The sequence below is a fragment of the Lutra lutra genome, chromosome 10 (assembly GCF_902655055.1).
Source record: "Lutra lutra chromosome 10, mLutLut1.2, whole genome shotgun sequence".
Lineage (NCBI taxonomy): Eukaryota > Metazoa > Chordata > Mammalia > Carnivora > Mustelidae > Lutra > Lutra lutra.
In genome coordinates, this window is record NC_062287.1 from 88,476,764 (window position 1) to 88,492,090 (window position 15,327).

General features: G+C 52.8%; 1 protein-coding gene across 1 annotated transcript in view; it reads left to right on the plus strand.

Moving 5' to 3' along the window:
• The window catches only part of LDLRAD3 (low density lipoprotein receptor class A domain containing 3), a 223,941-nt gene that overhangs the window by 205,223 nt on the left and 3,391 nt on the right, over positions 1-15,327 (plus strand). The window contains exon 5 of the mRNA XM_047691906.1: positions 13,423-13,768. Within this exon, the coding sequence (XP_047547862.1) occupies positions 13,423-13,768 (346 nt within the window). The remainder of the gene's footprint in view (positions 1-13,422; positions 13,769-15,327) is intronic.

Here is a 15,327-nt window from a genome sequence, read left to right on the forward strand (position 1 = left end):
CTCCTTTGATGGTTGGAATGATTAGAAGATGGATCCCAGTCCTTGAGCTCATCACCAAGTCCCACACCCCTGGCTGGCTCCCACTGGCTTTTGCTTTCTGTGGTCTGCCCTAGAAGCACCAAAGAACGAGATTACTGTCCGCCCCTCCCCTTGGCTTCCACTGTGCTCCTCTGTTGACATTTTTTAAAGCCATGACACAATTGAACAGAGTTCTAAAAAGGCCACCCAGGCCCTCGCTCCAATTACCCTCATCACTGCGTTTTGGTAGCAATCTGAGTTCCTAATAAAAAATGCCCTTTTCTACCCTAAGCAGCCATTTAAGTTCCTAAGTCCCCAGCGAGTTCTGTAACTGCCCTGTGCCTGTTCCTTAGCAAAGGCCCTACGCCAGCCCGCTCCCCGGGTTATCGTTGGCACCCTCCCTCATCAGAGGCCAAGATCAAGCTCTGGGGGTGGGCAGAGGTCCTTAGCAGGCCCCAGAGCGCCAGGATCACAGGCGGTTTCTGCCAAGCTAGGACGCTCTCTTGCCAGGAGCAGCTTGTAAATTAGGGGCCCCTGGCAACAGCTGGCTATCTCAGTAGCACGTGCTGAAAATGCAGGGCCTTTCAAGGATGCTTCCCTGCTCCCTATGCCCAAGAGTAGGCATAAATGAGGGGCTGGGAGTGGGGGGCAAAACCCCTTTGGTTGCTTAGAACAAGGAATTCCCAGGCCTGGCAGGTGGGTCCCTGATTTTCCTCGGGCTCGGGGGTCCATCTGATGCGGGGCAGGTTGGAAGCGTGGATTTTCCCCTCCCCCTTCTTCCAGTTAATTTTAGAAACTCGAGTTGCCATGGTAATGGTTCAGTGGGGTTTTCGTGGTTCTCTCTGGATTCAGGCATTTCCTGGTCTGCCCTTTAAACTTTTTCAGTCCACAGTTCAATTAGGACACAAGATGTGCTTGGAATAGGGACCCATGAAGGTGCTGCAGTCCCCATGGGATTTTTTTTCTTTTTTGTTTTTTGTTTTTTTTTACAAGAAAGGGTGGATGCTTTTGGTTTACAGAGGGGATGCTTTCGGTTTACAATATAGCCAGAAGAGCTCCTGAAAGCTTCCCAGCTGGAGAGAATGGGCCGCAGGCAGTAGAGGTCATCTGGGAACTGCAGAGAAGTGGGTCCCAGTGCCTTTCTCTCCAGTGAGCTCCTCCCGGTTAGGTCTCTGCTGTTTGGATTCTAGAATCCCCAGCACTGAGCACAGGGCCAGACTGTCCTCCTCAGTCTTCCCTTCCATCCTTGGAGAGACTGTGGAATTCTAACCACTAGCCCACTGGGGAGTGTCAGTTCCCTTCCATCCTTGGAAGGCCACAGGCTCTGTGCGCCTAAAATCCTGCTGTCCTTCCTGCCTCCCTGGGCAGTGTTCCCTCTTCTCCACCAGCCCGCACTCACGAGGCCCTTTCTAACCACGTGAGAGGACCAGACTGCACAGGCGATAGGAATCCCAGAAGCGAGTTCCCCATCAGCGCACTTGGTTCTGATTTCACACAATAGCCTTTAACGTTCCCATCAGCTCTGCACTGGGCACGGGTTTTTAACCCCAGTTTAACAAAGGACGCTTACAAAGATGCAGTAAGCATCTATCGGCCAGTCGGTCAGACTCCCAGACACAGACTAACCACCCTGTGCGCTGCCCCTGTTTTAGCTGGGTCCCCCTGTCCCCATTCATGCACCACCTTCCCTTCCTCTGTGAGCACAGGGGTGCGCAGGGCATTATCAGGGACTGCGTGGGCGGACTGCCCTGCCCCCGTCAGGTCTCTGCCTGTGTGGGTGCTCAGCCCCACAGGGCAGGGCAGGGGGTGTTTACTGCTCCTACTGTACAGACGAGGAGACCCGGCATTAGACCGGCCTGAGGTGTCACGGAGACTCGAGCAGGAGTGGGATTGGGGCCAGTCTCGGGGACGTGGGTTGGATCGTCGGTGAAAGGCAGCATAAACAATGGCCAGACCACGTGTGAACGCAGATGTGTGACCCACGACCTCCCCAGCGAGGCCAGGACGCCGGTCCAGTTGCCACAATGACCAGCCGGGAAGCCAAACGATGACCCTTGCAACAGTGGGCGCAGAGCATCCAAGACCCGATTAATAAACTGACAGGTTCCCTCATTTGTGCCCCTCCTTCCAGCTCGGGGCCAAGCAGAGAAAGCCAGCTACATTGCCAATCACGGGGGGTGTCCTGCTTCTGGTGAGCGCGCCCACAGCCCCGACTCAGGGCACCCCTGAGGCCTTCCCTTGACCACGCTGAAGCTTTCCCGCTCCTCGGCCTGCCTCTGGGCCTCCTCCCAAATGCTGCGGCTAATGGCTGCCCCCCTTGCTAAGGCAAGCTCTGAGGAAATAGGCCTTGCTTTTCGCCTTTGGTTGGTTTTCGTTTATTGGTGCATGAGGAGGAAGCGGGCGTGAGGGCATGTGCTTCCCCGAGTGGGGTCGCAGGCACGGCCATTGTGTGTGCTCGGCCCTGGGCCAGCGGGGGCCGTGGTGGAGCCCGTGCCCCAGGCGCCCTCACCTGCTGCGTGATGTCAGACGTGGCAGACCGCGAGATGTCATGAGGGGTCTAGCAGAGGGGAGGACGGCCTGTCAGTCCCACAGAGGGGACACAGAAGCCTTCATGAAAGCTGTAGCATTTGAGGGCACACTGGGAGGGTGGCCAAATGTGCCAGCAGAGCAGCGGGGAGCCCCGCCCCGGGTGCTCTTGGTGGGCCCCCTCCAGCCCCTCTCCCTGCACCGCTGTCTGCCTCCCTGGCTGCCTCTGCTGGGCCTTCCTGCTGGCTGGCATCTGACAGTGGTGACCAGCGGGAGGCACCAGCGGCAGGTAGCGGGGTGGGAAGAGGAAAGGTCAGCGTATTTGTTCCTCTGCTTCCTGTCCATGAGGCTGCACGCTGCTGGGGGCCACAGTCCTCTGCCAGAAGCTCCCAGGTGTACCCTGGTCCTAGGAGCCACAAGCTTGCCCACTCAGGCCTGAGTCTGGGAACGGCTTTCCTGGCCCCCTTGTCAAGCTTCCGTTCTCCCTGTGAAACCAGGAGGCCACAGGGTGCACTTTGACAGGCAGTGGGCACCAGGCAGGAAGGCTGTGGGTGGACCTGAAGACCTGAGCACCTGTTCCGGGCTGGGCTGGCCCGGGCCTGGGAGGGCAGGTCGGGGTGGAAGCCGTAAGAAGAAAGAGGAGGAGGGAGGAACCAAGCGGGAAGAGCTGAGCGTCCCAGAGGAGCTGGGACCTTGCCTTTGGGAAGTAGAAGGTTCGGACAGGGCTGGGAGTGGTGGCAGCGTCAGGTCGGGTCTGCAGGTCTCCACAGGCTTGGCCCCGCCGGACTGGCTCCGGGTGCCCTCGCGGGCGCTCCAGAAGGGCACGCCTTGCGCTGGTTCCACACTCCCAGCCCCATTAGGTTCTGGGTCTCTCATGACTCTGGGAAGGGATTACATTGCCCCCATCTGATTTATAACAGGGAAGGTTCTGGAAGGATGGGACTGTATTTTTGTACACTGAACACTTGCATGATTTTTCTCTAGTCCACAACTCTCTACAGTCCTGAGCTGGCAGAGCTTGTACTGTGTGAATCTCTGGGTGTTGGTCAGATAGACCAGGGCTCAAGTCTCATCTCTGTCACTTCCCAGCTGTGTGACCCAGGACTCAGGACCTGACTTCTCTGAGACTGACTTTTCTCACGGGGGGACTAAGCTCATAGCCATGAAGCACTTGGCATGGGAGGTGGGGAGTCGCACGTGGAAGACACAGGTGTTTCTGGTGGGAGGACAGCAGGCTGAGAGCAGACTCCAAGAGCCACCAGAGTTGGTGACATTCTGTCCACTTCCACCAGCACAGTTGTACAGCATCACCTGGTGCCCTGGGGACATGGAGATGAGCAGAATACCGCTACCCAGAGTCACATTCCAGTAGTAAAGAGATGATTGCATATAAATACAGTGGACATGACAGGTGGTGACAGGTGCTGTGAAGGAAGAGAAGGTCAGGGAAGGGGATGGACAGAGAGGCATGGTGGTGGCTCAGGATGTCTTCCTGCTAACACTGAGCTAAGAGCAGGGACTTTGGTGGGATAGAGTGTGAGTGATGCAGATACCCAGGGAGCACCATCTAGAGCAGAGAACACGGCAAGGGCAAAGGCCCTGGGGCAGGCATGTGCTTGGTATATTTTGAGACCAGAGGAGGCCAGTGAGTCTGTAGCAGAAGAAGCCAGGGAGGGACAGAAGAAGAGACCATGGTGGAGATTTGGGCTTTATGTGGAGTATGTGGGAAGCTGCTGGGAGGTTCTGAGTAGGGGAATGACATGAACAAAGGCATTTAGGTTTCAGAGGACCCAGTGTGCAGCCAAAGGAAGGCCAGAAGGCAAGTAGAGTTGGGGCAGAAGCCACCACAGTGGGGACAGGGTGGCCGTGGTGGAGGGTGTGAGACCAGGACCGGCTGGCTGGGGGATGGTGTGTGGGGTGCTCATTGGGATCAGCTATGTCTTGCGCTCCAGCGCTTCCAGCACTGGGAGCACTGGGACAGGAACACCAGACCCCAGGGTGTGCAAAACAGATAGCCCTTCTCTCTGGGGTGTGGGGGCCCAAGTCATATCGCTAAGACATTCTGAAATCTCCAGAAGGCGCGAATTCATTCATGTCAGTAGAGCTCCTTCTTGGGAGCCCCTCTTGTAATGCTTCTCTCTTCAGCCATTTCCCCTAAATTATTCAGAAAGTTCCTGCATTCAGAGGCTCCAAGGGCGCCCACTCAGCAGTTCCCTGGGTAATCAGGTTTCCAGGGCAGGCGTCGCACGAGTGAGCTGATTCTGCAGCAGCCCTGATGACTCACAGACCCAGGGCGGCCTTGGGCTTCAGGCACATCTGAGTAGAGTCAGCTCCTGCCGACTCCGTGGTGTCAGGGGGCCTGTCATACAGCTCTGCAGGTGCGGTCTAGCTTCTCTCACTCAGCAGCTGCTAGGCAGTCGGTCAAGGCTCCTGGTGCCACCTCCCCAGGCGGGGGTTGCTGTGCATGGACAGGGGAGGGGGCTGAGGTGTTTGCTTCCCAGCGTCCACCTCCTAAGTGGGCAGCCGCAGTCACAGAGCTTCCTCCTGAGAATAGGCTCAGGGATGCCCCTATCTGAGTTGTAAAAAGACAACTTCTAGAAGGTTGCGAATGTGCTTTTTTGGAACACGATGGGGGTCCTGTTCATCTCACATAGCACCGGAGTTGGTGAAATAGCCACATCCTCTCATGAAGCCTCACAATGAACATGCACTTGGTAAAGGCTCTGAGAAGTCCTGTACGGTAGCTGTCAATCATATAACTAGGGTTCCTGGGGGCGCCTGGTGGCTCGGTCGGTTTTCCCTCTAGGAAGCTATAATAGTAGCTGTGAATAGTAACCGAGGCATTGGGCCATGTGGGCACGTTACTTCATCTCCCCGGGTTACCATTTCTTCCTCTTTAAAATGGTCTGCCTCAGACGATACCGTGGTTGTGTCCTAGGCAGGCCATAACAAACTATCGCAAACTGGATGGCCTAAAACAACAGAAACATATTCTCTCGGTGCTCTGGAGGCCAGAAGCCCCAGATCAAAGCACTGGCAGGGTTGGCTCTTTGTGGAGGCTCTAAGGCGAATCCGTCCTTGCCTCTCTCCTTGGCTTGGGCTGCACGACTTCAGTCCCTGCCTCCACCTCACACGGCCCTCTCCCTCGTCTGTCTGGTATCTTCTCCTTTTCTCTCTCTTACAAGAACCTCATCCCTGGATGGAGAACCCACACTCATCGGGGATGACCTCATCTTGAGAGCTTTACCTTAATTTGGTCTGTAGAGACCCTTACTCTAAGTAGATCACAGTCTGAGGTTCCAAGTGGACCTGTGTTTGGAGGGGGAGGACCTCAGTCAGCTCATGATGGATGGGGGAGGGATTAGAAGAGTGAATACACATCACAGAGGATACCGCCAGCAGGGTGGGAACTGCTGTGATCATTGCTATGATGATATCATTATTATTACTGTTTTCGAGTCCATAGCAAATATGGATGGTGGTGGTGGTGGTTAGTATTATTTGTGTTATTATTTGATTCAAATCGGGAGTGGGGTACAGGTTCCAAGGCAAATAGTGTTTCTCTCTCCAGCCCTGTACTTCTTTCCCCAGACCTCCTCAGTGTTGGTGCTGGGAAGCCGAGGCAGAGTCTGAATGCCTCGCTGACGAGGGCTGTGTGAGCCACTGAAGGTCCTTGGTTCAAAGAATTTTACAAGAATCACAGAGTGACACGGACTGATGGGAGTGTTGCCAAAGGATTGGAAGACAAGCGGCTGAAGATGGAAAGACCCACAAAGCAGTTTCTCTTCCTAGCCTGGGCACGGATGAGGCCATGCAGTTGGGAGAGCAGAGACGGGAGAAAGCAGAAGCAGAGACGGGAGAAACGGACCACACGCGGTGGCTTCACGTGGACAGAAAAGACGAAAGAGTTCAAGACAGCCCGAACGTTCAACCTGGAAGAACAGAGGGCCAAGGACATGACCAGCATCTGGGAGTCTGTCCTAAGAAATGACACCGGTGACCACAGGTCACTAACTTATTCAACATGTGTTGAGCACCAACTATAAATGGGGGTGAAAGCAAGCCCATCTCTACTCCCATGACTCTGACGGTCCGTGTGGTCTGCCTGAGTGGTGGTGTCACGTTGTTGATCATAGGACCAAGAGGAAAAAAAGAAAAGAAAAGGGAGGCGACCTAAATGTACATGACCAGGGTGTTGGTTGTTAAGTTGTGATGCGTCTCTAGGGTGGGATCCCACAGAGCTGCTCTTTAACAAAGGTGTGGGTGGGTGGGTGAGGAAACTTGTCCATGCGCAAAAGTACTTATAGGCAGGAACAAAAGTATTTGTGTGTGTGGACATGTGTGGAGAAGAATTTTGAAGGGTCCCCCCTGTAAATCAAGAAACTACAGCCAGTGAACCACGCTGCTGCCTATTTATGTAAATAACATTTGATTGGGACACAGCTGTCCTCATTCACGGTGTACTCATGGGTGTACTGACTTTGTACAACAGAGAAGTTGAATAGTTGGGAGGGAAACTGTGCCCCACAAAGCACGAAATATTGATTGTCGAGCCCTTGACAGAAAAAGGTTGCCAAACCCTGGTCTGCACCAGACTCTTAACTCTTTTGTTTTATTAGATCTGGGGGAGGGAAAGCCATGAACATTTCTATTTCGATTTTAATTTTTTTTCTTAAGATTTTGTTTATTTATTTGACAGAGATCACAAGCAGGCAGAGAGGCAGGCAGAGAGGGGGGGGGAAGCAGACTCCCCGCCGAGCAGAGAGCCCGATGCGGGGCTCGATCCCAGGACCCCGGGATCATGACCTGAGCTGAAGGCAGAGGCTTAACCCACTGAGCCACCCAGGTGCCCCTATTTCGATTTTAATTTTAATGGATTTTTTTATCCCCTCCCCATGGGTTTTTATAACCAGAAATAAAGTTCAGGTTGGAAGGGAAAACATATAGGACTCACAATACCTGATTCTGAGACTTGCTGTAAAGCTCTAGTTACCAACACACTTATTGGCGTGAAGATTGGTAGATGGTTCGATCAAACAGAGAATCTAGAAACAGACCTAGACTTGTATGGTCACTTGATTTTCAACAGAGGTGCCAAGGTAATTCAATAGGAAAAGATAAGTTTTCAACTAATGGTGCTGGAACAATTGATTACCCAAAGGGTGGGGGGAAAGAACATTGAACTGCACTTTGTACCATAAACAGAAATTAACTTGCAGTGGATCGGAGAAGTAAATGTAGGAGCTCAAGCTATGAAACGTCTTCTAGGCAAAGATTTCCTGGACAGAGTACAAAAAACGGGAAGCATAAAGAGAAATCATTAATACAATAGACTTCATAGAAAATGTTTAAGGGGTGCCTGGGTGGTTCAGTGGGTTAAAGCCTCTGCCTTCAGCTCAGGTCATGATCCCAGGGTCTTAGGATCGAGCCCCGCGTCGGGCTCTCTGCTCAGCAGAGAGCCTGCTTCCTCCTCTCTCTCTGCCTGCTTCTCTGCCTACTTGTGATCTCCGTCTGTCAAATAAATAAATAAAATCTTTAAAAAAAAAAAAAAAGAAAATGTTTAAGCACTTCTCTTCAAAAAGGCACTGTAAGGTAAAGGAAGAGACAAGCCACCAACCGGGGAGAAAATATTTGCAAGACCCGGTTCTGGAAAAGGGCTTGTATCCTGGAACATACAAGGGATTCTCCGTACTCACTAAGGAATCAAATGACCACATTTTAAAATGGACAAGAGATTTCAAGAGATAACTTCAGCAAAGAAGATCTGCAGGTGGTAAATGAGCACATGAACAGAGGCACGACATCATTTGTTGCTGGGAAATGCAACTTGGCACCTCGGGAGCCTTCACCACTCACCTGCTGGCGTGGCTAGCTGCACTGAGTGCTGGCGAGGGTGCAGAGTGTCTGGGGGGTGGCGGAATGCTGCGGCCGGCGTGAAGAAACAGGGTGAGACTTTCTTGTAAAGTTAAACATATGCTTCCCGTAGGGCCCAGCAGCCTTCCCCCTAAGGGGTGAACCCAAGAAATCAGAAACTATATGTCTGTGCAATGACGTGCATTCCAGAAACTGCAAACAGCCCACCTCCCTCCCTCAACTCAGATTGCGATCCCTGCATCCGAGGGAATGGGACGGCGCGTCCTGAAGGAGGAAAAGACCGATGCTCAGAAACATGGACTCTCAGGAGCACGAGATGCCAAGTGGAGGAAGACAGACGCAACAGGCTGCAAACTCTGTGACTCCGGTGACAAGCCTTGCTGGGAAAATTGAGTCCATTTGGGCAGAAAACAGATACATGTTTTCCAGAGGCTATGCCCGGACTTCAAAGGAGCAGGAGAGAGCTTCTGGGGAGGCACGCAAAGGTCCCCGGTCTCTTTTGTGGTCATGGTTAAGCAACTCTTAACGTCCTGTGAAATGCCTCTCCCAGCACATTTGAAAAGGGGACAGCGGATCGTATGCAAATATAGATACCTCCTTCAACCTGACTTTTTAAGATATGTAATCTGGAGAAAAATAGACTTTAAAAAAAATTTTTTTTAAGGCACATAGAGTTGATCTTTCAGAAGAATGATGAGCTAGTATGAACAGGGTAGTGAACATTCTAGAACAGGACTCAAGAGGTCAGGCGGGAGGCGTTGATGCCATATTCGGGGAATGGTGAGTTCATGGGGGTTCTTGAGTGAGTGACCGTGAGGCATGAACCCCAAGGGGTTCTCACGTTACAGGGAGAGAAGGAAGGAAAGCAAACAGACGTGCCATCAGCCTAGGAAGTACCAAAGGTCATGGACAGTCGGCATGGTTTTAGAAGGAACAAGGTAGTACGAAGAGTAGAAAGGGGTAAACAAATCTCCCTTCACCTCTCTCCTCTACCCTGGGACCTGCCAGCATTACCAGTTCCATGTGTCTGCCTAGAAATATACCACGCATTCTCCGCTGAACTTCGCTTCTTTTCGTGGATCAAGATACTGTTCAGATTGTTCGACATCAGTATACGTAGCGGTGCCCTGATTTTTTAAATAGGTGTGGAGTTGTATGGAGGCACCAAGATTAATTTAGCCCGGCTGCCGTTTGGGAGACGTTCAGGTCATTTCTGATCCGGGTGCTGTTACAAAGGGTGCTTCATTTGACACGCATATTAAAAAGTTATTTCTGGCATATGAGTCCGTCTAGTAATAGACTGCTGAGAGCAGAACGGCTGGACCAAAGGACGTGTACATTTTTATGTCATTGTGTATGGTGAATCCTGTCACCACCTTGGAGGCTACCCTTTTCCCCTCCCACCAGCCGCATGTGAGTAATTAACACCTGTTTCCCCAAGACCTGGCCAGCAAAATGGGATATCCAGCTCTGCCTTTACCAGTGTGATAGGTGAGAAATGGTACCTTCTAGGAAGTTCGATTTGCATCTGGAGGAAGAAATGTTTTAGAAAGCAGAGGAACACCACATCTCAAGCATCCCGTCCCCACCTTGCCTCCGTGTGGGGCCACGCAGCTCTGTGTGAATTAGGAAAGGGCACACCTTCTCAGGACACCTGACTGCCACTGGCCAGAAAGCTGTTGTGATAACATAGAAATCTGTGATGACTCGGAGGCGAACAGCCCCGGAGCTGGGGACAATACAGCCTGCCCTCCCAGGGGCAGCCGCAGGAGCTCCTGGCAGCTTCAAGAGCACGGTGGTCTCGGGGGGGTTAACAGATTGCCCATGATTGCTGCAGTCCTAGTGGCAGCTACAGGAACGGAAGTCAAGCTGCCTGACCGTGGAGCACGGGGGCATGCGCTTGAGGGACAGCCAGAATAAATGGAAACTTCATTATCCATGGATTATGCACTTAGAACTCGGGTCCCAGGCAACTCTGATATTAGTAATTTGGCCAGCGGGCTCATTAAGCTCTTAAGAAAAGTGAATCTAGTTAATGAATTAATACAAGATGACATTTTACACACAGAGCAGAAGCGAGACCAGGCACCACTGAGTTATATAACGTCATAATTTCTCGAGTAAATGTGATTGCCGCTTCTCGCCTGCCAAAGTGGGCCGATCTGGAGAGAGTCTGCTTTCGGAGACATAAATGAGACTGTTAAGATTTGCCGTCATTTCATATTCGGTTCATTTTAAAGCTCTCCCTCTTGTATTCTTAAAACGTCAAGTGGTTACGTGGAAGCCAGTGTTTTAAAATCTCTGGACCTGTTTGTTTCCCACTGGCTTTTGTTTTTTACGAGCCCTCTGAAAAGGAACCCTCTCGGTCCTTCCCTCTCCTCCGTTCTGCCCCCTGCGCAGGGGACTGTCCCTGCCTCTGCCTCTGGGAAGCTGGTGGGGGTAATTGAAAGAATGTGAACACTAGAATTAGCGTGAGCCAGTTTGGGAAGGTGAAAGTTCTGGAGATGGATGGTGGTGAGGGTCACCCAGCAACGTGAACATACTTCGTGCCACCAAACCCTTAAGAATGGTGAGAATGGCAAATTTTATAAGTTATGTATATATTTTCCCACAATAAAAAAAAAGCAGAAAGAACTAACATTCACTGAGGGCAAATCCTTGCTGGGTACTTTACACATATATTGTATTTTAGTCTCCCAAGGATCCAAGGACTTGGCTATGGTTTACCCATTGCCACTGCCGCCATTTTAAACATGGAGGTGCCCGATGCTCCTAAGAGCACAGTAACTGGCTTGAGCGACAACGGCCAGAAGTGACGGCCCCGGGATTCGACCCCTCAGCTCTGTGCTGGAGATCACAAAATTAAGAGGGTATTTTTCTTTTAAGCCTGAGCTCTGAAACGTAACACACACCCGTGAGCTCCCACCCACTGTTTAGTTAGCTACACTGAGAGCAGACAGACACCACCAGCAGCCCCCCGAGTGCTGCAGCTCATGGTCTCGGGAGAAGAACCCCAAACTGCTTCCCTCCCTCCGCTGTCTGCCGCACGCTCTGCATTTTGCTGAGGATCTTACTGTACAGTTAATCCTTGGAACAGTGGCCCACAGGAGCATCGAAGCTTTCCCCTCCTGTCTCAGTGTGGCTGGAAAGAGAATGAACACAAAGCTTGGAGCTTGAGGGGGGAAGATCTTCATTTGTCGCAGATGAGGACTGTTCGGGGAGCCGAGAGGTGTTTTATCCAGGAAGGAGAGGAGATAACATGTTTCTCATGTGGGGGTTTGGTTTGGTTCTGTTTTCTGATGGAACCTATCTGGGTTCCAGGCCTGAGTTCTCTGCTCGCATCTTACGTGAACTTAGGTTAATTCACCTGAGTCTGTTTGCTACCTGGAACATAGAAATAATGATAATAATAATAATAATAATAGCAGCAGCACCTCCCTGCATTTTCCCCACTGAGCTGAAGGCGTGACTCGAGGGCTTGCTCTGTGCCAGGCACCATCCTGCACACTGACCGGGGTTACCGTGACGAACAGAACAGATGCACGTCAAGTAACGAGGCGTTAGTAAAGCTTAGCGCAGCTCCAGGACACGGGGCCAGAGCGCGCGGCGGTCGCTCCTCCTGCTACTGCAGTTCTGGCTCCTGCACATGCACGAGAACCTCAGTGCTGTGGAGAGCGAACCGGCCCAGGAGGCGGCCACCCGGTTTACTCCCTTAGGGGCTGTATTTCGATCATTCTTCCCGCTGGGCTGCTGCAGTGGGTGGTTGTGGTTCTTCTGCAGAGGAGGGGTCCCTAGCTCTCTCCGAGGGAGGAGGGGCCACGCTGGTTTCCTGGGCCAGTCTGGACTGGGTCTTGGTGGCCAAGCATGTCCCGCTGACTGGAAAGCCCCTCCCTCACCTGGATATCTGAATGGCTTATTACTACACTTGGAGAGGAGGGTGTTGGCAACTGGTGGGGGGGTGGGAGGGAGGGGAGGGGGGCTGTCAGATGTGTCCCAGACTTTCGCCTGAGGGCCTCTGAGGAAATGCTTGCAAATTGCATAACGGGTCTGGTCAGGGGGTGCAGGGCACAGTGTGAGGGGCAAGGCTCTGATGTCAGACCCCTGTTTACCTCCTAACCCTGTGACCGTCGTCAGGGGGGCCTGGCCCCTCTGAGATGTACTTGGCTCCTCTTAAAAAGAAGGCAGTGACGGCACCTGATGCATGGGATTGCTGCGAGGCGAGTAGAGGGAATAAAGCGTGCGTCCGCCCGTCTGGGCCACGTACCGGCACAGTGCAGGCAGAGTCAGCTGTTGTTGGAAGTGGTGGGTCATGATTCCTTCATTGCATGCTCATGACAGCCCAGCAAGAATGAGGAAATGACAGGACACAGAGCCTGCCATGTTACAAGGGGCACCTAGCATATCCCAGAGGGCGCAGAGGCTGGGATTTGAACCCAGTCTGGCTCCAGAGTCCCCGATGTTTGCCTGTCCTCTGCTGGCTTCTCTATCTTGAGAGCTTGGCGTAGGGCCGGACATAAAGGAAGCACTCTGCAGACATGAAGAACCCCGGACATGCCGACCAGCCCTCTTCCCTTACATTATAGTACGCATTTCTGGTAAATTTTCGGTGCATTTCCAGCCCCAGGCAACCACGGGTCCATTTCCCATCTCTGTAACTTTGCACTTCCTAAAGGTTGCATGTCATGGAATCAGACAGCGTGTGGCCTTTTGAGTCTGGCTTATCTCGCTCAGCACAAGGTTTTTGAGCTTTATCTGTGTTGTAACACGTATCCGTACTGTTTATGGCCAAACCCTACTCTGTCGTGTGGCTGTTCCACATACTGTTAGCCGGTCACCAGTCACTGAACACAGGGGTGGCTTCCTGCTTCCCGGCGGTTGTGAACTATGTCGCCACAAACACTCGCTCGCACTTCCTGGGACTGAGTCTGAAGCAGGAGGGCGAGCCATAGCAGTAAGCTCTCTCCTTTTCTCCACCCCCCCCCCCCACAATCTGGGGTCTCCCAGAGCCAGGCAGCGGGCAGGTGTTCGTGACGTCGGAGAACCAACTCGTGTACTACCCCAGCATCACCTACGCCATCATCGGCAGCTCCGTCATCTTCGTGCTGGTGGTGGCGCTGCTGGCCCTGGTCCTGCACCACCAGCGGAAGCGGAACAACCTCATGACGCTGCCGGTGCACCGGCTGCAGCACCCCGTGCTTCTCTCCCGCCTGGTGGTCCTGGATCACCCGCACCACTGCAACGTCACCTACAACGTCAACAACGGCATCCAGTATGTGGCCAGCCAGGCCGAGCAGAATGCGTCGGAAGTGGGCTCCCCGCCCTCCTACTCAGAGGCCCTCCTGGACCAAAGGTGCGTGCTGGATGGAAGAAGTGGGGGGGAGGGGCGGGAGGTCATCGTGAGGAAAGCGGTTCCCCAGGCTTTCCCAGGAGCCAACACCCTGCTGCTGATGGTGGTAGCAGGGGCAGGCATGTACTGGGCCCTGGCAGTACAGTTCACATGTGTCCTCTCATTTTTTTTTTTTTTTGAGATTTCATTTACTTATTTGAGAGAGTGAAAGAGAGAGAGCACAAGCAGGGGGAACAGTAGAGGGAGAGGGAGAAGCAGGCTCCCTGCCGAGTAAGGAGCCCAATGCGGGGCTCAATCCCAGGACCCCGGGATCATGACCTGAGCCTAAGGCAGATGCTGAACCCACTGAGCCACGGAGGTGCCCCACATCATCTCATTTAATCCTCTCTGCAGATCATGGCGGGGAGGGCCTCAGTTTTGCAGATGAGGAAACGGACTCTGGGATTTTAAGTGATTTGTCCAAGAACGAAGAGCTAGGATCCTGGTCACCTCAGAGCCCTGTTCCTCCTTGGTAATGCCACGCTGACACATGGTCAGGCCTCTGACTAGCTCTGGGGCCGCACCTGCCAATGCAGAACAGTGGCCAGGCCGTATTACAGGGTTGGTTCGTACTGAGAGTGAATGAATGAATGAATGAATGAGTTCCTTGCTTGGCTTCATTTATCAAACAAAGGAGGTAGCATAGAGCACTCTCAAACTTTGTAAAACAGTAGGATCCTCATTTCAAACGGGGCTGTACCAGAAAGTGCAAGGGAGAAAGTCCAAAGGCAGAATTCTGTAGTTGAAGCAGCTGGGGGACCTGAATTCCGCCGGCTCAGCCTCCTCCTCCCTTCCTTGGTGACCTCCAGAGGATCCTAGAGAACCCATGTTGGAAGTTCACTTGGTTCTAGCTCCCCGGCGCTCTCCTCCTCTGAGCCCAGGACTCACCAGATGTGGCGAGAGGCGTTTTGCTGGTCATTTCCCGGGCTGACTGGGCTCCTCTTGGACCCTGTCCAGTAGCAGCTCTTGTATCCTTTACTCTTTGTTTCTCCTCCTCATCCAAGGTCAAGGTAGCATTAGGGGGCAGGGCTTCCGGCATCTTCGCAAATTAGGGTGAGAGACCAGGACCGCACTCAGCACTCAGCCTCTTCATTTGGACCAGCCAGGGTAGAGTCAAATTAAAATGGCCAAATGTGAAGCAGTGACACCTGGGTTTCGATCCCAGAGCTGCCGCTTGCTAGTTATTCGTGGCCCCGTGCAAGTCATTCCATGCCCCCTTGCCTCGGTCTACTCCCCAGTACAATGGGCGTGAAAGTAATGCCTACTTTTTAGCGTTCTCATCAGCCTTAAGTGAGGGAGTGAACGTAGAGCAGGTGGCACGGCACGTGCTCACAGGAAGCCTGCAGGAACCCTGCAGGGAGAGCGGCAGAATAAACTGTCTTTTCTGTGCAGTTACTGCATGGCAAGCCAGTGTCCTTACTGTCCCCTCCGACAGAGGAGACGCAGTCACTGGGAAGATCCCTGCTCACCCGAGTCCACATAGCCAGGAAAGTTGGCTGTCAGTAAGAAGCGCAGATGCTGTG